The following is a 26,909-nucleotide window of genomic DNA, read 5'->3' as shown; positions in this document are numbered from 1 at the left end:
TGTTCTTTTTTTCCATTTTTGCGTTGTACATGATCATTACAAGTGTCATTGCCAATATTTCACCTGAACTTGCAAATGTGCTGCATTTTCTAGCAGGTTATACCATTTGATCCAGAGCTCTGTGTCAACTCCAGTACATTTCACAGAGCTTCTGCTAGAAGGGGAATCCATTGCTAGAAGGGGCCAAAAGCCCCCAGAGCAAAAGACTGAATGTGTGGGTGTGGGATGAAATGGTTTAAATGAAATAAACTTCGTCAAATAGTTTCCTCAAGGCAACACCACTCACACACCAGTCCTCCCCTCCTCAAACAGCCTGTTCAATCTGATCTCCAGTGTGCCACCAGCAGAACAGCAGTGCACTGCAGGGAAAGGCATCTGAAGATAACATTAGTGAGAAAAATCAAGCCATGCACTGGAACTGATATGTTCCTTACACATAATCCCTCCCCTCCTCAAAATTCTTAAACTTATTGAGAAAGCAAGCCATGCACATACATGCTGAGCAGTGGTTATGGTACTAAGCTACAATGGATTTAACACATGAAAAGGAAGAAGACGAAGAAGACGAAGAAGACGAAGAAGACGAAGAAGAAGAAGAAGAAGAAGAAGAAGAAGAAGAAGAAGAAGAAGAAGAATTTTCAGGGTGATTGATCATCGAAACAAACCCTCAGGGAGGGAAGTCACTATAGTTTTTATTTTACAGATCAGGAACACAGATTTGTGCAAGCTTACCCAAGATGCCCATGGCTGAGCAGTAGTTTGAATACAGCAGCTACTCTTATCTATTACAATGATTATTATTTAATTTTGTATACCTCCCTTCCTCCATAGATCTCAGGGTGGTTCACAACATAAAATGCAATGGATTCTCAAAGTCTGCAATGGTGAACCTTCCTAATTCAATAAAAACATTCCTAAACTGCTTGAGTGGTATCTCTCATTCAAATTTCAGGGCAGTCAGAGCAAAAGAAGGCTAACCTACCACATGGTAGGAGGTGAGGTGCCCCAAATAAATTCAAAGTCTGCAAAAAAAAAAAAGTATAATGGTTGCCACATAGGCATTATAGATCAACTGACTCATAGAATGGAGTAAGCAAGGAGTCTGTCTCCTGGTCAAATCTGTCCCAGTCAAAATATCACACACACAGCTGAGCTGGGAAGGACCAGGGAATGAACCCAAGCAGCTAACCACATATCTCTGAAATAAACACCAACCTTAGGGAAGCAGAGCAGTAGCTCACAATGCTTCCTTCACATGACCTCACATACCTGATCCATTCTGCTCAGCTGGAGTTGCCATGCCAACAGAGGAGTCTTAGCAAGTCAAATTGTTTTAATTGCTGTTCCCAACCCATTCTTTTCAAAAATGCATTATCAAATTAGCACAAGGGTCATGGACTACACATTAAGTGCAACAAGTTACAGAATCGCACTGTCTTCTGTGCATTTGTTGGTGGTGCGGAAACTAGGGAGCAAACCATTCTACTTAGCCTTCTTTCTGACAAGCTAACCCTTTGTGAGCAGAAACGCCCAAGGTGAAGGAAGCCTAGGCCTGCAGTCAGAAGTGGTAAAACCCAAACATGGGCTCATTACCACGTTTGTTGTGTGGGACAACAGGGCTTATCCACACACTGAGCTTGGAATTTGTTGATCTCTCACTAGTGTTAATCTAACACAGGGGTGCCCAAACTTTTTTCAAAGAGGGCCAGATTTGATGAAGTGAACATGCATGAGGGCCGACCAAAGAAGTAGGATTGAAGTTGTTGACCTTTTTAGGATGTTACTCCAAAGTTGTTGACTTTCTTTTTTTAGAGCCCCGGAAAGGAACTGCCTGTGGGAGCCAGATTAAACTGACCAGTGGGCTGGATTAGGCCCCCAAAACGGACTTTGGACATGCCTGATCTAATATAATTGGAGGTAGTAATTTATAATTATTTCCATAGCAACCCAGTAGCGCAAGACCTAACATGAAATATCTTCTAGGGGTAGACAGAATTCAAAGGGGAGGGGATAATTGTCACAGACATGCCTCCAGGTGTGATATTCTGGGCATACAGTCAAGGAAGCACATGAGGGTGACAGGTTACAGAAGCTGAACACTAGCAGGTCTAACCCACAGGGATCCATTCTGTCTCACCAGACCTTTACGTGGTTCTGTTTTTTGGTTGGCCCTTTATGATTATCTGCTGTGATGCCAGGGGGAAAAAAGGAGGCAAATAGTAAACAGATATACACTTGGAGTGTGTGTGCACCCTCTCTCATTTTTAGAACTGAAGCTTCAAAGTCTAAGGAGCTTTCAGTACACTCAGGTATATTTAAATAAATGTACCTCTTTTGACACTCTCTTTTGACGCCATACCCTGACTCACACTGCCACACATAGTAATAAATAATAATAATAATAATTTATTATTTATACCCCGCCCATCTGGCTGGGCTTCCCCAGCCACTCTGGGTGGCTTCCAAATATTAAAATACAGTAATGCATCAAACATTAAAAGCTTCCCTAAACAAGGCTGCCTTCAGATGTCTTCTAAAAGTCTGGTAGTTGTTCTCTTTGACATCTGGTGGGAGGGTGTTCCACAGGGCGGCTGCCACTACCAAGAAGGCCTGGTTCCCTGTAACCTCAGAACTGCAATCATAGGTTGCTATTCATCTCCCATTGAACTCAGAAGCATTGTAATTTGCATAGTTTATAAGCTTAGTTTAAAAATCAGCTGAAGGAGAAGAGGGGAAAGGCTGGAAAAAGAACGGTGAGTGGGAAAGCATCCTTTCCCCACCCTTGGAAACTCATCAAGCTGCTGTACAGTGGTACCTCAGGTTACAGACGCTTCAGGTTACAGACTCCACTAACACAGAAATAGTACCTTGGGTTAAGAACTTTGCTTCAGGATGAGATCAGAAATCATGCAGCGGCGGCGCTGCAGAAGCGGGAGGCCCCATTAGCTAAAGTTAAGAACAGTTTCAGGTTAAGAACGGACCTCCAGTTCTTAATCCAAGGTACCACTGTACTTGGAACTGGGTGTGGAGAGGACAGCTGGCTGCTGAAAAGGATATGGTTGTGGGCAGCCTGCGGATGCTTCATCCACCTTGGGTCTGCCCATAAAACACAAGCCTAAAAGACTAGGCAGTGTCAGCAGCAGTTTCTAGGAACCTTCCTCTTTATGAGATTTTTGTGGGAGAGATGTGAGTTTGTTTGGGCCCTGGGTGAGAGCCAGGAATCTGAGAGAGGAGATGACAGTATTTATAGTATTAGTAATTTTATGCTATACAGTTTATAGTGTTAGTAATTTTGTATCAAGGTAACATTTTAATATTGTAAAATTTGTTGATGCTTAAGTTGTATGTTGTTGCTTTGATTTTCTGTACACCACATAGAGATATTCTTATATATTAAGTGGTATAAAATCAATAAATCATGTCCTTCCTAAAAGAGGGCACGTGTTGCTGTGAGACCTGGAGACCAAACTCCTGTGTTGTGGGTGGGTGAGATTGGACAGCCACAACACCCGATTGGTAGGTCCCTCGATGTTGGGTTCAATCTGGCCAATGGGGCACAGTCCAAACAGATTGAGCGACCTCTATATACCTATGCACGTGACCCAGAACTTCCTCTTTCGGCTCGTGCATTCGGAACACCTGCCCACCTCTCCCTACTTTTAGGGCAATTTTGCGATTGACCTTGCTATGCTGTTGTGTGTCATCTGTCGTTGGGACAGGGGCACGTCAGAAATTTTTCCCACTTAGCTGATTGGCTGTTGCCATTTGGGTTTTGTCTGCGGGGTAGCAAATCATCACAACTTGTAAGGTTGCAGATAGGCTCTGGTTCAGGTGATAGGGATGGGAGAACGGTCTCGCCATCCCTATGTGAAGGGTATTCCGTTAAAGGAATCCAGGAACTCAACAGGTTTAGTCAACCCCCGAGAGGGGGTTGTGCCCATGCCGGAGTCCAGGGGGGCATCTGGGGAGTGGACAGAGTCTGTTCCTGGGCTTTTCACCTACCTCAGGTGTTCACCCTTGGCTGACCTATGCTGGTGCCCTGGGTCAGCACTGCCTGCAAGGGTGCAGGGAGCTAGTCGAACCAGAGCCTATGCAACCACTCACCTTCTGTAATCAATAAAGTTGTGGCCTAAATTCTGCCAAAAACCAAAACTAAAATTTGAGTCAAGTGTGACTTTATTTAGGGGCGAGGTCTCTGGGTCTGAATAAGCCACCTGCCAGATAAGCCACCTGCCAGAGCAAGCCCCAAAGGTCTTCTGTGCGTGCACACACACAGTAGAAATCTGAAAATTTTGTTTAGTTTTACAATTGCAGTCATTCTTCACCATCGTTGTTACAACCTACAGTCTAGAGTCTAAATGAACACATAAAAATAAATACATTAAGAGCCCTAGCCTTTGGGGGCACATCTTCAAAGGCCTTGACAAATGCAGAAATAACCAGTACCCATTCCGTCAAGCCCACACTTCACAGTGGGCCCGTGACCACGTTTTATGAATAAGCAGCCCAAGTGGTACAAGTATTCTTGAGGGATGTGATGCAAGTTGTGTACTCTAGGATGTCTTGCTAGGAGAGACAATGTGGCACTGCCGCTGCTGGAGTATTGATTTGCCATGTGAAGAACCCTCATTCAAAATGTTGCTCAGCCATGAATTCTTCTGAACAATTCACTACTTCTCAGCCTAATAATCTACCTCATAGGGTTGTCGGAAGAGGAAAATAAGATTGTCAATTGTAAGAAAAGGAAAATGTCACTTTTTCATAAAAGGTCAGAAGGCCTCAAACAGTTGCAACACCTGGGTATAAGGTTGCAACAGCTAAAAAACCGCAGACTCGCTTGGGTGCTTGGGGTTAGAACGCCAGAAAACAGGGTGGCTTGCTGCTAGAATGTGGTTTATCTAGACACTTCAGCAGAGTAGGACTCGTGTATGCCTAAGGCGTGGTCGGGATGTGGCTTTATTGCTTGGGTAGATGTGTGAGAGCACAGGAACACGCTTCCTCATTTCAGCAAAAGTAATTAAGGGTAATGGTCCCTGAATTCAGGGGAATGGGAGATGTCAACAGGGGAGGAGATTTTAGTATTTAAATTAGGAGGTTGTGATAGGCTGTAACCCAGGGGAGGACAGGGGATGGAACTTTTCGCTCAAAGAAAGGTGATATAAACTTGTGTTTTGCTGAATTTGGGTGTGCCTGCTTTGGACACCCATCCTTGCAAGCAATTAATGAACCTTTGCTGCTTCACCAACTTTGCTCAGACTTTATTTTAAGGGTCCGTCCCAGGACCCCGAGTCTTGGGACAGGTGTTTTATATCCAACATCATTGTACATCAAACTGAGATCCCTGGTGAGCTTCAGTTACAGTCTGTTGACAGGAAACACTTTTGCATTTCCTTTTTACATTTACATTTTGCTTTTACATTTGTACCACTACACATCTATCTTTCATTACTTTTCCTCTCTTCCCTCCTCCAACTATTTTTCTTCTGTCTCTGAGAAACTAAACACACAGAAATAAGTAAAACAGCAGTGCTAACTCTGATGTGGTTCAATGCCCAACACAGCTCAGGACAATGTTGAAGTCCAGTGTGGTGAACATTATGTGCTACAACACAGACCACTATAGAGCATGAAAGCAAAAACCACACCAGGATAAACCAGGAAGAATGCTTTAGCACATGATGAAAAAAGGTTTTAAAACCATGGGGATATTTTATTCACTGTTCAGTTATGGGCAAGATGATGGGAAGATAATTAAACATGTTCAGAACGGTAAGCTCTTCTGTTGTCTAAGACTTCTATGGTATAATAGGAAGCAGCCCCACAAAAATATGGCAAACGTGGGGTGACGGGGCGGGGGGGGGCCAAGAGTATAAATCCCTCATCAAATTGGAGTGTCTGCTGCATTTGCCGTAGTAATACATGTTCTGAATACCGTCATCATTTTGCTGTTCCAAAGCCAAAAATACCAAAGAACATTCAAGGAAAAACATTATTTATAGTGCTACGTTTCCATACCTTTAATGGAAAGGTGGGCAGATTATATTTATTAATATATTTGTCATATAGGAGAGAAAAAATCCTCACCTCTGCGGAAATTGCAATCCTAGTTTCCATCCCCTGTTTCTAAGGCTCCACTAGCAGATAGGTAGGCACACAGATGTTTACAACCTTGCCTTTCTATACACCACTATTTGGCCACATTGGGGCCTGGAGGATGAATACCAGCCCTTTTTGCTCATTAACATTCCACTGACGAAGCTCCACTTCAGGTACAGTAGCAAAGTGTGTGACAAGTAAAGTTAAACCCTTTTTCTAAATGCAATGCGGCTCGCGAATATATGACACATGTTTGATTAAAGCAGACAAATGGATGCAATCTACAATCTGGAGTGAAAGCCCATCTAACTTATTTACTGAGGTCGGGTACCATGTGTGGGATGTATTATTGCTAGAGCAGTCAAGTTCCATATTTTCCTGTTGCCTAGAATGGACACACAGAGGAATGTGGCTCCAGACAAGAAGGACTTCCTGTCATACCTGCTCTGGATTCTCCTCCCCTGTGTGTGACCAGGCAGGTGGGCAGGGCCCTAGCTGACCAGATAAAAGGGCTGGCTACGCAACCATCTCTCTCTTGGACTTGTACTCTCTTTCTCTTACTCTTGGACTTTCGCTCTTCTGGCTCTTAGCCAGTGCATGGCTCAACCTTCACATAGGATGGAACCCACAAGCAGAAAGTCTGATATGCAGCTCAGACTTCTTTTCACTGTAACCACATGATAAAGTCTGCCTTTGGATTACTGCTGTGAACTGAATGTGAGTAACACTTTATTCTTACTTTTAAAGAAGGCTGTGATGTGTTATTATTATTTTAAGAGGAGAAACTTACCAGGAACAATCCAGACTGGACAAACCAGACTGGATTGCTTAATTAAAGGATTCTAACGAATCATCAACTTGCTTCCAATAAGTTGCAAAGTTGCAAAGTTGCAAACTGTTTACTCACTAGTGTGAGTGAGGAGGGATAATATCAAAACAATATATCCTCTCCTACCTTCCTTAACATTCCCACACCATGATCCTTTAAAGCCCATGGATTTCACCCAAATCTATTTATCATACAAATGGTTAGAAATAAGGTGCAGGAGTGCTGAATACATATTGCACCTTCTAAACAGAACAAGATGAACAGCAGGTCTTGTGCCACTTTAAAACCAATAAATTCATCATGGGAAAAGGTTTTATGGGCCACTTCACCAGATGCACGAAGGGTTACCCTGAAGTATAGATACACAAATGGAGTAGTGGGGTGGAATTGTAAACATTCATGTCAAAACGGGGGAAATGCAGAAAATGCAGATTGTGATAATTGACAGCAGCCATTCACAGAAAAGGCTGTTGATAACACAAATTTCTTAGCGTTGCTAAGCCAAGAAATGTTGTATGATTAAACAAAAAACATTTGCCTCAATTCATGACAAATGAGATAAGAGTTCACAATGAGACATAAATGGTGTGAAGTAGTCAGGTAGTTATGTTAGGCACAAAGCCATATTATAATAGGATGGTCCAGCTGTGCAGTCCTGAAACTGAAAGCAGATCAAATGTTTCAGATGATGGAGAAAGTTCTTGTATGTGCGTCTTATCCATTAGGAAACAAAAGGAGGAAAAAGTAGAAATGTCAAATTTGCAGGCCAAATATTTTTCCATCTTCAAAGAGCAAAGGCTCTGTGAGCAATTAAAGTTCTGGGACATTAATATCTTTTGACCCTGCGGAAAAGGGCAATCAAATTCCAATCACGTCTAAAAAACATCTGGACAAATTTGAGCAAATGATTTTTCAGCCATCCATATATTTCTTTAAATTACGCTGTCAACGGAGAAAGCCACATCCTAGGGCACGAAATAAATGAGATCTGTTTGAGGCCTGCCTGCAAGAAAGAACGTGTGGGGGGAAAACAGGCAGCCCTACACTACCAAAGGCCTAAGCCTGCCATAAAACACCAAACAATATGGCACAGGAGCCAAAGGGAGGCATAAATCAAACAAATAGAAAAGCTATTGTAAAAGTTTCAATGAGCTAGAGAGAGACATCTAAATATAGCAGCAGATTTAATATTCCACCCCCCTGCTGCCCCCCAAGCTGCTGCTGTAAAAGCGTCAGATATATGGATGATTAACAGTAAACATTGGAAGGCGTGGGGTGAAATTTATTTTTTGTCATCTTGGATGGATAGCCAAGAATCCTATGGAAATCAACTTAAGAATTTTCTGCTGACAGGGGGTTAGGCCCAAGGTCACCCTTCATAGGGAAAGATGGGCTGGCAAAGAAGGGAGTCATGTTATGCCCATTTTGGCAAACCAATTTTGCAAAAATTAATGCAACGAGTGCATTTCATCTATTGGCATGAGAATGGTAATGCAGTTTTACCATTTGATCCATCACAACTGACATTTCTAAACTGACATTTCCTCCCACACCATTAAGCAACCTTGCAGCCATGCAATAAGTGTGAGCTGAATGGTGTATTTCACTCAGGTTGAAGTGACGGCACAATCCAATGCCAGCTCCTTCATCAAGGCCAAAACCCCAGAAGGCAAGCTTAGGACACATCCTTGTCCACACTATACTGCACCTGGACCTTAATGTCATCGGCTCAGCCTCTTACAGTGACAAGAAGGGACGTCCCTGGTATACGCATTGCAGTGGGTTTTCTAGAGAAGTTGCTCTGAGAGCAGCATAGTGTCTAGAGCACAGCTGGGGAACTTGTAACCCTCTAGATGTTGCTGGACTATGTCTCCCATGATCCCCAACCATTGGACATGCTAGCAGGGACTCATGGAAACTTGAGCCCAACATTTGGAGGGCCACAGCTTCCCCACCATTGTAGGAAGTAACCACTGTAGGAACCCTATACACAAAACTCATGGCTGGCGCCATCTTCAACTTTTATCCCCCATCCACATGGATCTGACAATGCGTGGATGCAGGAACTGTGTCTGGCCAATTATTTGTTTCCTTCTAACCCAAATATCAATCAGACAAGAAAGCAACATTTTGGCATCTTTCGTCTTGCCCACACATATTTCTAGAACAGCAAGAGAAGAGGCCACTAGCAAGTGACTAATGCATTGATACAGAAACAGTCAGTCCTTAGTTTTTTCACCACAGGAAAAGGACTGTGTCTAGCCCTCACACAATCGCTTTCACCATGGCTACACAACTACTGTCTTCCACTGCGGGAGGCAGTGGAAGACAGAAGTGCCTGGCGTGCTCTGGTCCATGGGGCCACAAAGAGTCGGACACGACTAAACGACTAAACAACAACACACAACTACTAGGCCCACCCAGTTAACAGTATCACAATTCCAAAGAAGCAAGTGACACACATCTCCAGGTGGACAGATCTGCGCAACCAAACAGAACAGGATGAAACATCAAGAATGTGCAACACCATCCTGAATTAACTATATCTGAACACAGATGAAATGGGAAAATGTACACATGCAGATAACAGCAGAGTCACTCGGAAGAAATTTGGAAGCACAGGAATCAAATCTCATTGAAGCTATTGCAAAAATATTAATTTTTTGTTGTTGTTGTTGTTATTTTGGACCACATCAGGAGGGGGAAATTAAGCAAAGCAACAGCTACACAATCATTGTAGAGATACATCCACTCACAGAATTGAAGATTCAAATTATTAGAGCCCAAGGAATACGGAAGTACAGGTGGGTTGTTAAAGAAATTGCAAATTAAGCACAGAGAATACTGTATTTAACACCCATTGAGAATTTGGGGGTAAATAGTATGACTTTTGGAAGTGATTTCATAAGCATGTGTGGGGAAGGCCCACTGGAATTGGTTTTCCATGTATTTCTGGGGGTGGGATGAATGGGAAATGATCCCATCTGTCAAAATGTTGTGTTGCCTGAAACTGATTGTTAATTATGGAAGACCAGCTGTGTCGATTCACAAAGTCAGCTCCTCAGAAGGTAAACATTTATACAGCACTTTGGGGTAGAATCATAGAATTGTAGTGTTGGGGGACCCTGAGGATCATCTAGTCCAACCCCCTGCAATGCAGGAATATGCAGCTGTCCCATATGGGGATTGAACCTGCAACCTTGGTGTTATCAGCACCACCATCTAACCAACTGAGCTATCCAGTTGAAAGGGCTTCACATCTGGACCTTTCAAGTTTTGGATATATCATATATTATCTCCCCTGAAATCAAAGGGGCTTGTTTCTAAGTAAATACGCTAAAGATCAGAATTGGGGAGAGCGGGGGGGTCAAGGAAAATCACGCTGGATTTAATGTCAGTTCTAACAGCCTCAGACAACACTAACCAAAACCAAAATATGGCTTCCACATGAAAACATCTTTTCAAATCACAGAAGCTGCCTTCAAGAGAGACACATCTGCATGCAGCAACTCACTATGTACAGTTTTATCCACGGTACCTTAATCAATCCACACAACCTTCTTAAACAAAACACACACAGAAAAAGTTGTCTGATGCACTGCAATGAGCCTGTGGCCAACTGTTTGGAATGTTGATAGCTTCCGTAACGCAAATATACTATAAACCTGAAGGCACAGATGTTGCTAGTTATTTCACATTAATAGGGTACTCCCGGTCTTAGGAACCTCTCTTCTGCAGCTTTTTGCTTTTCTGGTTTTACCTTTTTGTTCATTCTGACTCTCCCTCAATTCCTCTGGTTTGTGAAAACCCTGCTTCTATCTAGAACCGGAGAAAGTCAGTCAATTGCTACCATAGAGACCCTTCTGACTGGCTTTGTGCCTTCCTTCCATCTCCACCCCCGGCCAACATTAGAGCACCTTAGCCAACCACTTTAGAATGGAAAAGAATGTCTAAGCAAACAAAACCCTACAATACATTTGGATTGTATTACAGAAAATTGTTTGTTTGCTTGCTTGCTTGCTTGTTGATTGTATCCCGCTCATCTGACCGGGTTGCCCCAGCCACTCTGAGTGACTTCCAACAGAATATAAACAAGCACAAAAAAACAGCAGACTTTAAAAGCTTCCCAATACTGGGCTGACTTCAGATGTCTTCATGAGCCCACATGGTACTGTACACAATACACATTCTCATTAAGTCACAAGAGCCTTCCTACTCAGGCCTTCAACCCCAGTAGGATTCTAATAATGAAAGGGAGACCATGTTCCCAGAGTCCTGGCCACACCACCTTTCATGTTTCGGAGGGCATGCCTTCATGCTGATACTCCGCTACTAGTTTGCTGTAACATAAAATATTGTTCCACCTTGGGTGCTTCCTGAATGAGAGACCTCCTGGATACCATATATAAGCCACTTGGAGCTCTTTGGAGTGAAAGCAATATATCAAATGTAATAAATAACCCAGCAGTAGACAAATCTGATCTGAGCTTGATATGTGAACACTACCACAACGTATCTGTTAATCTGAAAATTATACCAAGGGGATAAAATCCACAGGGAGCAAAAGTTGTGACAGTGTGATCTGTTTTGTAATTTAAGATCTGCTGATCCCACAAAAACAACCTGCTAAAGTATCAACATGAAACTATCAGTTTCAGGGTCAGAATGTTGAAAGCAAAGTATATTATAGGGTTATTCCTACTCACTTTGTGGCAAGCAGCATATTCTTCCTGGAGTGGAGATCAGTAGGGTCTGTGTGCTGTCTGTTCAGGTACTCAGAAACAGCTTTGGCTGGGAACTCAGTTTCACAGATGTATCCAAAATCCCGAGCTAAATGTACAGCTTCTCCTGGGGAAAGATGAGCAGCTTTGATCATCACAGGTCGACCACATTGACAAAATCCTTCTTAGCCAAGTGAATACTAACTGAGTGAGACTGGCATACAGTCAGATCCTTAGATCTGTCAGACCAAAAACTAAGTTTTCAGTTATCATGATCTTCTTCAGCCATTTGCAGATGTCCTGCACCTTCATCCTTAGCATTGCATTAAGCCATTGGTCATACTGAAAGTAGTAGAGTTCTAGAGCATTAAATGTCTGTGACCTGGGCCATGAAAGGGTAACCAGTATAATCACATCAGCTCAACTAGATGCTGGCTGAAGCTGTTAGCAAGCAGGTTGAATCACACAAACAGGGAAATGCACATTGTGTATGTCTACACAGCAAACCTGAATTAGTTGTTCCTGTTGGGTTTCTATTCCTCTCACTGTGCAGATATTGTGTAGGATTGGTTCATCACATGTCTGTGTTATGCATTCCAGCACCGACTGTTGGAATCACGGGAGCGGATGTTTTACTGTATTGTACTCTATTTCTGTTTGTTTTCGCTTTCACTTCTGACTTCTCTCGGAGGAAGACCAGAGAGAGTAGACATGTTTAATTTTGTTCTGCCTTATGCTTAATAAAGCAGCTTCGTGCTCACAACCTCAGCCTAGCTCTGACTGGGTTTTATCTCTGCTGGACTCTGGATGTGTGCTCAATGTCTCCAAGACTTGAGTCACTATAAATCGTCGGGGAAGGCTGTCGGAACTCCCTAGAGCTGCATGCTGATGGGGGGGACAGGCTGGAAACATTCCTGTCGTTTGCCTGGGGGTTGTCCATGCCCCCGGCCGACCCGACAATTCCATCCCCTGAAAGGTGTTCTATGATGGGAATCTAAAGATTCCTAATAAATCTACAGTTCCCAGAATTCTTTGAAGGAAGCGGTGACTGTTAAGTGCCATAATAATGATATCACTTAGTAGTGGGGTCAGCCTTACACTAAGACTAAGATAAGAAGTAGTTTTACTCCCCAAGGTTGTGCTGGCAATATTGTGGAAAGAGCTGTTCAGCTAAGCACTTTGAAGCCCCATTTATTTCAATGGGAGAGATTGACATGCACACTTATTTCTTCTATTGAGATCGGTCCAATTTTATAGCGCTTACTTTTGACTGAATTGTACCTTTGGAGTGCAACGCTGGAAAAAAATACAGTTGGGTTTTATTATTCTCTTTCCCAAGAGTTATTTTTGAGCTCTTCATGTACACTTTCTTCAGACTGCTTTCTCTACCTTCATTGCCCTCCTTCCCATAAAATTAATTGGCAAACAATTAAAAACAAACAGGCTTGCACACTTGTTATAACACCTTCTTTCAATAGGCCAGAGTCCAGGAAGCAAAAAAACAGTGTTCTAGACTCTCATAGCATTGTAGGTTCTCTAATAAGTAGAGCTGGAAGAGAAATTCAAGCAAAGAAAGGAGTTCCTTCTTCCCCTGTGGTAGAAGGCCTGGATACTGATTGAGCAAAGCCTCACTTAACATTCACAACTTGGAGAACATTCAAGACATCCAGCCTGTCATAAATACAAAGCAATGTAATGCTATTGTAAGAAGTTACAGACTGAGTTGCAGTTAGGAAGAATAAGGACTCAGGAGCTTTAGATCATTGGATGCTAGCATTATATTAAGGCTCCAAGTTGAGCTAAGTCTTGTCTAGCCTCCAAGCACAAATGCTCAGTCCTGAACTACATGAAAAATGGACAAGACTGTACCTCTGGCATTTGTAGCACGCGTTTTTCCTCCCTTGTTGCAAGTGAACTTGGGGATTCTGTTGATATGCAGGAATGGATAGTGCAAAGTTCTCCAAACCTCCTGTTCCTCTAGTGTTATATTAGAAATTTTCCCTGCACAACTCCCTTGCTCAACTGGATGCCAAAACTGTCCATCAAGAGTCTCCATATCTCCTAGGTGAGGGAGATGTGAAGGCTGGATTTCCATCCCAATGTGGCTGTGGAGGACCATCAATTCTTCTCATGCACAACAGAAGTCCAAAAGCACCCCGTTAACATGAGTGAGCACCACCCTAAGGAAGGAGAGTGCAAGTCTCAGGCTGGGTTCCTAAACAGAACCGAACCCCTAAACAGGCTACCAAAAAATACAACAGCAGTCAGTCAACACATGTATACATTCTGTTGTTGTTACTTGTTATGTATTTTGTGTTCTCATTTTGTATTTTGATATTTTTGACTGTGTTCCAGTGTAAAACATCATGTACTTCATCAATTGGTGCTTGCATCCCGCTGAAATTTGAGAGCACTACATGTGAAAAGGATCTAGGAGTCTTGGTCGACCACAAACTTGACATGAGCCAACAGTGTGACGCGGCAGCTAAAAAAGCCAATGCAGTTCTGGGCTGCATCAATAGGAGTATAGCAGCTAGATCAAGGGAAGTAATAGTGCCACTGTATTCTGCTCTGGTCAGACCTCACCTGGAGTACTGTGTCCAGTTCTGGGCACCACAGTTCAAGAAGGACACTGACAAACTGGAACGTGTCCAGAGGAGGGCAACCAGAATGGTCAAAGGCCTGGAAACGATGCCTTATGAGGAACAGCTAAGGGAGCTGGGCATGTTTAGCCTGGAGAAGAGGAGGTTAAGGGGTGATATGATAGCCATGTTCAAATATATAAAAGGATGTCACATAGAGGAGGGAGAAAGGTTGTTTTCTGCTGCTCCAGAGAAGCGGACACGGAGCAATGGATCCAAACTACAAGAAAGAAGATTCCACCTAAACATTAGGAAGAACTTCCTGACAGTAAGAGCTGTTCGACCGTGGAATTTGCTGCCAAGGAGTGTGGTGGAGTCTCCTTCTTTGGAGGTCTTTAAGCAGAGGCTTGACAACCATATGTCAGGAGTGCTCTGATGGTGTTTCCTGCTTGGTAGGGGGTTGGACTCGATGGCCCTTGTGGTCTCTTCCAACTCTATGATTCTATGATTCTATGAAATTTATCCCTTTGCCACTGAAAAATAAAAAATTGATACCTTCCCTCACTACATCTCCCTCAAAATGTAGCATGTAGGATAAAATTCTGTGTACATGTTTTCAGGAACAGTAAGGGCTTGTTGAAATGGGAATTTATAGTGGATTTGTTGCTACTCGTGGACACAAGCTTTACAACATCTGCACAATGCTGTCCTAATCAAAATACCATCATTTAATTGGGAATGTTCTGTTTTACAAACAATCCTTAAGACCAACCACAGTCAGTGTGGATTATAGCTATGGTACTGGGGGTAATTATAATATTATAAAATAAGTTATTGTAAAATTTAAATACCTGCCCCTTTTCTGATTACTGATACCACACTGTAGTTTAAACCTAGTGGAGGAGAAGGAGGATCAAGGCAACCCCAGAGACTGTTACCTATAAAAACAAATATGTCTAATAATCCTAATGACACATAATTTTGAAAAGGAAAGGAAGTGGGAGAGAAAGATGACCTTCATCAAATCTCCATTCACCATGGATGTTTAATTCTCCTTATGAAACTTACAAGATAAAGACCAGACTCCCTGCCCCTTGTGAATCCTGAACAGTGATGAATGAAACATTTTTGCCACAGGCAATAAAATGGAAGAGCCGTGGAAGGGAGTGGGATATTGCTGAAGCAGCTGCTAATTCAGAAGGATAGGCCAAGATATAGTTCTTTAAGGGAAACTGTTTGGCTTGCTCAGCAACAATTTTGTATATTTTGTAATGCATCTCACTCCAATATTCACAAACACAAATGCATCTCACTCTAATAGTTGCGTCCACAATTCTAGTTCCCGGTTAACTTTGAGAATTCCTGAAGCACTTGAATAGGGTTTGGGTGGAGTTATACTCTTACATCGTTGTCCAACACAGAAATGACACCTGAGTAATGCATGATGGACTGTAATCATACACTATCAGCAGTTTATTATGTGCAAGTTTGCTGTCCATCTCAGTCTTAAGGGACCTTTGGGCTGCTTTCCTCAGCAAGCAGCTCATCCCTCTCCTCTCCATTTTCTGTGATCATTTCCTATTTACTTTATAAACTTTGGAATATCTTCACTTCTCATTAAATGCCTCTCCTGAAATGGACCTTCATCATCATCATCATTTTAACAATAACTTAGGAACCAGGAAATTGAGTGATATCTTGCAGATCCAAACAGAAGCAGAATTTTGTCAAGTAACTAGCAAAGGCCTCTGGTACCAATACCTTTATTCCTGAAGTAGGTATGCTGACTTTTCTAATGGCTTCATTCAGGTTTATATCTTAATCACATTCAAATAACCAGATTTTGGAACCCTCAAGTCAATAATTACATATAGTATACTAATGATACCCAGTGGTGTTTTTTTAATTCTGCTTTTGAAAGAATCCTGTGAATTCTTATTAGTGTCATATTCAAGTATTTGTCAAGGAGAAGCCTCCAATTCTTCTCTGAGCCAGCATGCCTCTCTATAACCCAGAACTAAATTTGCCACAAAGCACAGTTCTATCCATATTGACTGGGGCCCAGCCGCTGAACACTGAAGGGATTACTTGCAAGTAAATATGCATAGGATTGGGATCTAGCAGCAACTCCCCTTTCTCCTCTGCAACCCTGAAAAAATACCCCTACAAACACACACACACACAGAGAGAGAGCGCAATTGCAATAGAAAGCTCCCACTAGCATCAATGGAGTTCCATTGGTATTACCTTCATAATAAGACAATGCAAGCAGCCAACCTTCCCCCACCCTCCCCTCCAAAAAAAATCCACCCATGTTTAAAATTTCTGTTTTTATATTCTCCTCCATCCCGAGGAAGAGTTGCTGCTTAACTCAAACGCTCACTCAGCACCTCTTGGTATATTAATTTACTGTTCTTGTGTCTGTGCAGTTGCTTTTCAGAAGCATCTCAATGACAGTTCCCAACACCTCTTAGGATGAATTCGGTTGTGACCCCTAGGCTGGTCCATCAGAGGCCTGCTGATTCCAAAGCACATCTCGCTGCCCTCAGTGGGACTCACTCGGAAGCACAGGCTGAAGTCAAGCCATTTCGGATGGCGAGATCTACACGCGCCCCAGAGTGGAGATATGGGCCGAGCTTCATGATGCTTGAGGTCTTTGTTCTTTATTAAACACACCTGCTTCCTGCGTGCCGGAGCTTCGGTGCTACCCCGGCAACGATTTCCACTCAATGCACGAGCCTCGTGCGAAATGTCCCCGCTCCCCCTCCCTCGAGAGCCGCCCGGGGGCGCCGCGGGGGGGATCCGCGCGGGCCGCGTCTGCTTACCTTCCACCAGGGAGGTGAGTAAGGTGACATTTGCCGCTTTGCGCCGGCCGGCTGGCAAATTCAAGCCGATTTTTTCTAGTCTCTCTCGCAACGATCTGCCCCCGTTTTTCGATTTGGCTCTGCAATGGCAAAATGGGGGGATAAAGAAGGTGCTGATTCGAAGCTGAAGGAATGTTCCCAGGAAAGAAACTTTTGGAGGGGGGAGGGAAGCGACTATGAGGCAGATCCCCGGAGCTGGAAGGGGTTTTAGCGCGCGTGACTGTGTCTGAATTGCAGCTGACTGAGGAAGTTCTAGCAGACAAAATTGAGAAACGGGGAGGGGGGAGGGAGAGAGAGAGAGAGAAGTAATGAGAGACAGACAGGTAATGAGGAAGGGGAGAGAGAGAAGGAGGGGAGAGTGGGGGAGGGAGAGAAGCAATGAGACAGACAGACCGAGAGATGGGCATTGGGGAGGGGGAGAAAGGAGAGGAGAGGGGAGGGAGAAATAATGATTCTCGAGGAAGACTTAAGCTGAGGGATCACAGAATTGTAGAGTAGGAAGGTGTCCCAAAGGGTCATCTAGTCCAACCCCCCGAAACACATGACTCACTGGTACTGGGTGGACCCTGCACCAGGAAAGCAAAAGGAGATGGGCTGGTAGCGCCCAACCAAGGCAGCAGCAGCCCGATTCCAGGAGTTTTTATTTGAGCACTGGTTTCATTGTGGCTTGCTCCTAGTAAATGGCTAGATCATGTGCATAGCCAAGGGAGGCAGGCGGCTGGTGGGCAGCTGCCCCCCAATCAATAAAAATCAATAAAAATACATAGCTAATTGCGGTTCTGCTCCACCCCAGCAAAAGGCCTGCCTCCCCCCTTAACAAAAATCCTGGCTACGCCCGTGGGATAGATTATTAGTTTTGAGGAAAAGCAAATGTCTAGCCTTGAGAAAGACCTCCGTGGCCATAAAACTGGAAAGGTGGAAAGGTCAGAGAAGTAGGAGATCAAGACTTCCAGGATACAGGTAGCTGTGGAGAGGGGAGTGACCGCTTGTACAAGTGCCCTCAGCAACGTGAAGAGTTTAGTATTGGTTCTGAGTGTGTGTCTTTTAAATGCAGCTGGCAACCTTATGACCAATTTAAATATATTTGCCTATTATTGAAATCTCGGTATTGCAGGCACATTTTAACAATATCTAACATTCCTTTTAGAAAAAGACCTCTTATCCATTTCCACAACATACCACAAATCAAAAAAGCCCACAGAACTGGCAGCCCTGCTTTTTAAAAACGAGTCCTCTCCAATTAAAAGTGGGCCCCACTGAACAAATGGAAGCTTTCACCAGTTGATCTAGCAATTAAAAGATTGCTGCTTTCCATTCATTTGACAATAGCAACATACTCGCCTTGCAATGACAGAGGAAGACCCCACCTCTACTTCTGGACTTCACTTCTTCATCAAGCAAATGGCAACAATTGGCCAGGATGCATGTGTGCATATGAACATAGATGGATGCATGCTGAAGACCACGTGCCCAAGCTTCACACAGGCTGAGGAGGCCCCAGTTTTACCTTTAATATCCATGGCTATTAACCAACCTAGAAATGACACATTGTCTCATACTACAGGGGGGAAAGTCGGAGGGGGGGATAAGAAGGAAAGGGCTTGCTCTGCAACTGTGAATATCTTACATTAGAAATGTGATTTCTGCACTGTTTCCCACCCTCTCTTCTGAAAGACATACCAGCCACCCTGTAGAATAGAGCTTCACACCCTTTCTTTACATGTAAAGAAAGAGATGTTAGGATCCTAGGCCAGCTTGAGAAGATCTATCAGAAAAGCTAGAAGGTTGTCTGCATACTCAACTCATGGGTACTTATTCCTTTTCCTGAAGTCAAATTAGGTTTTAATATTAGCTGGTGTGGTGCCCTCCAGATGTTGGACTATAACTTTCATCAGTCCCAGCCAGCATGATGGGTCAAGGATGATGGGTGTTGTAGTCTAGCAACATCCAGATGGCACCATGTTAGGCTTCAGTTGCAAAAGCAGCACTATGGAGTCTGGCCAAAGGCCTATATCAGGGGTCGGCAACTTAAGGTCCATGGGCCACAAATGGCCCATGGGGGTTGTTTAACTGGCCCATGGACGCCCACTTGGTCGGCTCCCATGCACTGCGCTAAATCGGCGCGGAGCAGAGCGGGGACAGCCTTCTGCAACACTGGCCAGCTTCCCATTGGCTGCTGGAAGCTCCTGCAGCCAATGGGAAGCTGCACACACCTCCTCCGTGCCAGAAGGAGCACCTGAAATAGTGTTTGCGCATGCGTGCATGCACACACGCATGCACACTATGGCCCACCGCGGCATCTGCGGGACCGTGAACTGCCCCAAGCCACAAAAACTTTGCTGACCCTATGCCTATATACTTAGACACCCCATTTCACAAAATGGTGAACCATATGCCAATCGAAAGTACATAAGCAGCAGACAAGGCCAATAGCCCTCTCCCTCTGGTTATTTCCCCATAACTGTTCTTTAGAGGCATCATGTATTGTAGCCACTGATAGGCCTGCCCTCCATGAATTGGTCTCATCCCCTTTTAGAATCATCACCACATATTGTGGCAGTGAATTCCATAGCTTCAGTATGCCCTGTGTGAAGAATGACTTCCTTTTGTCTGCCTGAACCTTGCTTCATTTTGTTTGAGTACCATGGGAGAGGGGGAAACACATCTCTCTATCCACTATCTCCATATCATAAATATTTGTGAACACCTCTCTCATATTCCTCATTACTCACCCTTTTCTAAACTAAAAAGCCCCAAACACGGTATCATTTCCTCCCAGGTGGGTTGCTGTGACCCAGTGATCATTTGGGTTGCTCTTTCCTTGCAATCTCATTGCCATCAGCAAACATGGTCACCTCACTGCTCACTTCTAACTCCAAATCATTTATGAACCATTAAAAAAAAGTAATCCAGTCCCTATGCAGATACCTGTGAGGTCTTATACACCTGGCACATCCGCTATGAGGACTGTCTATTTATTCTTACTCTCTGCTTCCTGTTCTCTGACCAGAAGACCCATCCTCCGATTCCATGACTGCTAGAGTTACGCAATATTTACCAGGTCACCACTGTGGCATTCTCAATGGCATTCTCAAAGAACCAGAGTTCAGGCTCAAATGAAGCCCTTCCTGAAGAGATGTACCACATTAACTGAAAGTAAGGAGTGTTTCCATGGTGGGGTGTGAACAGCAAACAGAGCCCCTGCACCAGGCCAGCCCTTGCCACTGGAGCAACACACCCCACCATGGAAACACTCTTCAAGCAGCTTTGGTGTATTTCCATGGAGGGGCTTGGAGGGTGAACAGAGCCAGCTGTGGCAGGCCAGCCCTCACCACTGAAGTGATACCAGCCCCGAGCAGTGTGTCATTCCAATGGCTGGTGTTGCTTTGGGTGTGAGGGATGGCCAGGCGCAGTGGGCTCCTTCACACTCCGTATCCCCCCCCCCAAGGGGACATGTGTCCGCCCCAGGAGCAGTGGGAGCACCCTTCACCACTGGTAGATCATCACTCATACCTTCTTCCCTGGCAGGAGGGAGGAAGCAGCATTTTGTGGTTGCCTCGTGTGACAAAATGTCTTGGGCCAGCCATGTGCATTAGCAATTCTTACAACAACCTTTTTAAATAAGCCAGCATTATGAATTCATGGAGGGGGAAGTTAAGGTTGAAAGTGAGTGCTTTGCCTAAAAGAGATGGCTAACCTACAGCACGCAACATGTTGTTGTACTCCAACTCCCATCAGCCCTTGCCAACATAGCCAATGTTCAAGGATGATAGAACTCAAAGCCATAGCTGTCAAATTTTCCCTTTTCTTGCGAGGAATCCTATTCGGAATAAGGGAATTTCCCTTAAAAAGGGGAAACATTGACAGCTATGCTCATAGCTGAGCAACATCTGGAAGAGCCCAGGCTAACCACTCCTGGCCTAAAGCCACCTAATGTATTTTGACCCCTAGAATGCCTGGCTCACAACTTAACTCCATAAAAAATTTCTTCCAGTAGCACCTTAGAGACCAACTAAGTTTGTTATTGGTATGGTCTTTCGTGTACATGCACACTTCTTCAGATACACTGAAACAGAAGTCAACAGACACCCACCCACACACACCTTCTCACTATATATAAGGGTCTGGTGACTTCTTTTTCAGTGTATCTGAAGAAGTGTGCATGCACATGAAAGATCATACCAATAACAAACTTAGTTGGTCTCTAAGGGGCTACTGGAAGGATTTTTTTAAATTTTGTTTTGACTATGGCAGACCACCACGGCTACCTACCTGTAACTAGAACTTAACTCCAGGCTATTACAATACAACAGCAAAAGTGCTGAATATGCATACATTATCATATCATCCCTACCCTTCAAGTAAAACTTACTTAAAACAATGTTTAAAAAATAGATCAAAGCAAAAATAGGGCATTTGAGTTTTCAGCATTGCAGGGGAATTGGCTACATGACCCTTGGTACCCTTTCCAACCCAATGATTCTATGATTCATGGTTATTGACGACAATGATAACAACAACAACAACAACAACAACAACAACAACAACAACAAATTAACATATCACAGGAAACAAAAATCAAAGGGCACCTGAGCAGGACAAGGTCCCAAAAGGACATGAGAGACTCGGCCGTAGGCAAGCCTCACTGGGGGAACACCAAAGATGGGGTGCCACAGCTGAAAAGAGTTTTTTCAGTTGCTACGTACCTCCTCTCCAAAGGCACAGCCACCCAGGCCCAGAAGATGATGTTAACATTTGGGTAGATTCATTTGGGAGCATTTTAAGTACCTGAGTCTCAAGCTGTATATTGCTTTAAAGGATATGCTCCTGAACTTTGAATTGTGCTCTGAAAAGGAGTGCCGATATAGTCTTTTAAGAACTGGTGAGATGTGTTGCACATGACCAGTCCCAGTCAAAAGCCTTGCAGCCAACTGTTTTTTTCCAAGAAGTCCTCAGAGGCCCCTGCATGCATAGTGGTAGCCAGACTGTTAACTATATGTCCTATGAGGTCTTCTACATGCATCAACGTCAACAGATACTACCATAGCTGATCCCTGTAACAACACGTAATAAATCTCACACATAAGCATACATATACCTATCCCAAGGCCTTACCTTCTAAGTACTCCTCCAAGAAGCGAGGCATTCAAACATTCTGGGGGTGAGAGGCGCCTTTGAACTTCTCCAACAGTTACTTTGTACTTGGAAGTTGAGCTGAGCAAGGAGAGCCGCCCAGGTACTGAACAAAATACTTCGCCTGTGTTCACAGACATGCCACCAAGGAAGCCGTCTTTGTTCATCATCAGAGAAGTTACAGATTTTGGAGGAACTGGAACTGGGGAGACAGAAAAGTAGGTGTGGGAAACAGCACACTTCAGGGACCAGCTCAGTCATAAGACCACATTTGCTCAACCAGAAGTCAGTCCCATTGATTCAGCACCTTTTGTTTGGATGGCTTACTGCTCAGAGTCATATGGGGGATCCCATCACAGGGATGGTTCTTATAGAGCTGCCATGACAGACCCCAATGCCACATTAGCAGTGTTTCACATAGAAAGACCCTTTGGGCATTATCCTCAGAACATGATAGCTGCTAAACTGAGAGGGGCCAAAGGACCCCATCCAGAATGACAGTGAACAGAGTGGGAGCAGCTGCCATGCAGCCTGACTCCATCATTTACGGCTCACAGTAATGCTTGGAAGTCACCCTAAGACTAAGCTGTGGGCAGAGGAGCTCCTTTCCAGGACAGTGAGACTCTTCTTTCAGGAAGGAGCAACTGTGGCATAATAATGAGGAGTCAGTCTCGGACATTAGGCATTTCCTACAACACAGAAAGAAGCCACATTGCTGAAGGTGATGTTGGCAAGAGTCCCATATTGCCTCAGGCTCCATGGAAAAGGACCAAATTCTTTCCATGGAAGTAGTGAAAGGAGACATGCTGCAATGGTCCCAGGACAACAAGGTGAACTTGGAAGAGAAGGGAACACAACCCATATGGAATAAGTCAATATCTACAATACTACCAGACCTAACATCACTGTTTTCTATGCAATAGCTCACATATTTTGTGCTCCTGGATATTAAGTCTCCAGTATAATGCAAAGATGGGTCATTCTAAGCTCTCCAAAAGGGATCACCTAAAAACTCAGAAGAAAGGGGTGCACTGAAAGTTGGCATACTGCCTTTATATGTCTATCAGAAAAAATTCGGCTGCCATGGGGTTGGGCTGGAAAGCCTTATCCACCAGCAGAAGCTGCCAACTAGTTTTCTTGTACAACTCCTAGTAAATACCTACATAATAGTCAGAAATGCAATAGATTAAGGGAGCCCCCCCCACGCTGCCCCATGCCAGGACAAGATTTCGATCATTTTATATCTACCTATTGGGTGCTAGTTTTACTTACTTGTTTGTTTAATTATTCATAATCCACTATGTGTGTGTGCACAACATAAAAACACAATAGGCACAGGAATGGCAGTGGTGGAGGGGGATGAGGAACCCCTCTCATCACTGAGAAGCCAGGTTTAACAGGTGGATGTCTATGAAGAGAGCCAGCTTCTATTGGTCAACTTGAGTTCAGCAGAGTACAGCTGTTGTGTCCCAATTTCATTAATTTTTAAATCTGTGTTCATCTTAATTAGTTCATGAACTCTGAGTTTCCACTCTCTCTTTTAGGGTGACATGGAGCCTATGCCCTAAACCCTTACATGGAGTGGGAAGGGCATTTCACAAGATTTATAGAGCTGGAGGGACCTGAAAGGTCATCTGTTTTGCTGCTGTTGCTACAGCATCTTAGATAGGTGGCAATTAAGCTTTGAAAACCTCCAGTGAAGGAGAGGCCTCCATCTTCCAAGGGAGTTTCCCTAACACCTTGTCAAAATCACCAATATTGTAATTTCAACCCACTGCTTCAGGTCCTTTCCTAAAGCATCAGAAAATAAATTAGCTCCATGTTTTAAGATGCTTGTCATATCACCACTTCTTAATTGTCTTTTCCGAGCTAAATAGCATGTTAGGCCACACCTGCTGAAGCTAATTTTCTGCGCGATATTTAGGGTGGGGAAGACTATCCCTGTTGTATTTAGTCACCCAGTTGTCTCTCCAAATCTCAAACCAACAATTGTATATCTTTCTCTGGGCCAGTGACTGTTTCAAGCTTTTTCACAGATTAGATATTTAGAACACCAACCCATGAATCTATTAGTTTAACCCCAGGGTAGTTGCAACAATACTCCAATTAACCCTTCATAGATTCTTCCTTATCTCTAGGGAAGTTGCCCTGGTGTTTCTAAGTATATTTGTAATTATGTAGAAGTTGGAGACAGCAGGCAGCCTTTACTACAACCACATGGTAAAACAGAATATGTAACAAGGGCAATTAGAGATCTACAGCCTGACCCACTAACCCATTGAGCCAGAGAAACTTGTATGGAAAGCTCATTTAGGCACCATGAAGTGATTGGGACACCACATTCAAAAAACACATTTTGGTTTAACTTGTTCCTGGATCACATCTATAAATACAGTTTTTAAAAAGAGGGAAGTAAGCTTTTGAGCTGTTCAGTGTAGCTCTGTAGATTATAATGGACAAGCCAAAGAAAAAAAATATCAGTGTTCTTAATATTTGTGGGATATCCAGAAAGAACAGTCAAATCCAGCATTTCCTGTTTGCTAGAATGGGCACTCAGAGTTTAGATTGGTCAGTAACTTCTCTCTCTACGTATAAACTGTAAGACACTTTGTGCACTGTATAAATAAACAGTTATTACTCGTAAATATTTGTTTCATCATTTTTTTAGTAGCGATTCACAAATAGAAAAAGGAAAGGAATCCAATGAATTGCTAAACTGGTAAGCTTAGCAGCTGGATCATTTTTGCACTGGTTTGATAAAAACTTGTATATTTGGGAGTTTTTAACCCTTTATCCTGGCTTGGAATTGATGAAAGCATTATTTTTTATTTAACAGACAGACTGGGAGGGCTGGGTGTGTAAAAAAAAGCAAATCATTCTAATTCCAAATGAAAATGGAGCTCACTACTGAAAAGCTGCTTTTCCCTAAGATTCCAAGTTGCTCAATCCATTTATTTCAAGAATGAGTGCTGTTTTAAGAGAATTAGAGCAAATTCACCAACTACAAGTAAACCTGGGTATAAAGTTATTAAACAGGGCACACACACACACACCCAAAAAAAACAAATAGAAGGAAATTATTAATGATGTATTTTGCTTGCTACTGAACTTTTAAAAGATCCCTCTGATTTGCAGCAGGTGCGCTGATCAATCAACCAATCACTGTAATTTATACAGAGACTTACTGCATCCCTCCCCCAGTTGTTTCATTTGCTGCCTGTAATTGAGAACAAACCATACTTAAGGTACGCTTCATGCAAGAGTTAATAAGGGCTGACAGCTGCTGCTATTGCTGCTTCCTTGAGATCACTGCTGGCTGGTGTTACCTTAATAGACAAAGCGAGGTCTCAAGTTCCAAAAGGGAGAGAAGGAGACATTTGGATTCTACAAACATGCTCTGCAGGAAGCCAAATATATGGGAAGTCCAGATTCTGTACCTTACACTCGTTCTTATATAGAGCAGATGAAATGGTAAACCTGTGTCCGGACTGTCCCACTTCAGACTGTTGGTGAATGCTTTCTTTTTTTGGGGGGGGGGATTTATGGATATAGAAAACTAAATGTCAGAGGAAAGGGTTATAACCTAGCCATTTTCCTGATATGCTAGATTTCTTACACTTAGGAATGTTATCCAAAGGCAAAACACTGCACCGCTTGAGCCGCCCGCCTGCAATCTGAAGTGGTACACTCCTGTAAGGAGGCTACCACAACTATTATTTGTGAGAACAAGGTCGCAGCTTTCTATGACACTTTCATGCCTCAAAATGAATCGCATCTATAATTGGTTAGGAGAGAGGAAAGCAAACTTTTAAGAACTCCCTAAGGATTCTTAATATCATCATATACTGGCGCTAGAGTTTCAGCCAGGTGTGAAGTACAATCTGAGCTATGTCAACGGGACTCTTTATTCCCAGCTTTGTATCCCTAGGAAAAGGATCGTTATCCCATTCATGAAAATACTCTTAGTGGCAAAAGGGGCGGGAGTATGGTCTGCGCGCGTTGCATATATATTGATTATATACACATCATCTCCCGAGCTTCCCAAACGTGTAAGATCGAGTGTCTTAACAGGCTAGGCTTACCAAGGAAATTGGCAAGTCAATAACCTCAAGGGAAGGAGTAGACAGAACAAGCTTTCGTCCAGGTTTTATTACAAAATATTTCCTTCCACCACACCAGAATCCCACACTAAAGCGCTGTAACAACTACAGAAGTCCCAAGCCCGTGTTAGATTTCATAGATCCGTGCTGCTTGGTGTGGATTGGACGGAGGTTTCAAAGTAAACGACTGAGTGGTTTTGCCTCATGGGAAGCGAAAGCTGGCTCGGCTTCCGTTCGCTCTTCTCGCTCATATATTTTATCTTCCTTATTTCACGCAGTTCGATTTATTATTTATATTATTTTAAATATATATATATATCTATATCGCCCTTCTTCCGAGATTCACAGGGCGGTTTACAATATAAAAACACAAAAATACATAACATAGTAACAAACTAAAACAGTAAACCGCCCCGCCCCCATTTAAAAGAGATTTATTTATTTATTTATTTATCTATCTAATCGATCTATGACTTGTCTAGGGCAAGGTGTTGCAGGGGCTTATCTGTGAAATTAGTCCCAACTGAGTGACTCAGCTGTGGCTTAACTGCGCCCTGCGGATAAGGGGAATGTACTCTGCACAT

At 43.4% G+C, this 26,909-nt stretch overlaps 1 protein-coding gene across 10 annotated transcripts in view; it reads right to left on the bottom strand.

Annotated features, from left to right (window-relative positions):
* Nucleotides 1–26,909, bottom strand: part of TFAP2B (transcription factor AP-2 beta) — a 65,366-nt gene that overhangs the window by 11,787 nt on the left and 26,670 nt on the right. For all 10 annotated transcript variants that reach the window (XM_083606598.1, XM_083606599.1, XM_083606600.1 and 7 more), the window contains 3 exons: nt 22,208–22,427; nt 17,054–17,172; nt 11,632–11,773 (listed from right to left, as the gene is read on the bottom strand). In XM_083606598.1, the coding sequence (XP_083462724.1) occupies nt 11,632–11,773; nt 17,054–17,172; nt 22,208–22,427 (481 nt within the window). The remainder of the gene's footprint in view (nt 1–11,631; nt 11,774–17,053; nt 17,173–22,207; nt 22,428–26,909) is intronic.

The sequence above is a fragment of the Podarcis filfolensis genome, assembly GCF_964270895.1.
Source record: "Podarcis filfolensis genome assembly, chromosome: 3".
In the NCBI taxonomy this organism is placed as follows: Eukaryota; Metazoa; Chordata; class Lepidosauria; order Squamata; family Lacertidae; genus Podarcis; species Podarcis filfolensis.
The sequence above is the reverse complement of the archived record's forward strand: the minus strand, read 5'-3'. Positions and strand labels throughout refer to the sequence as shown.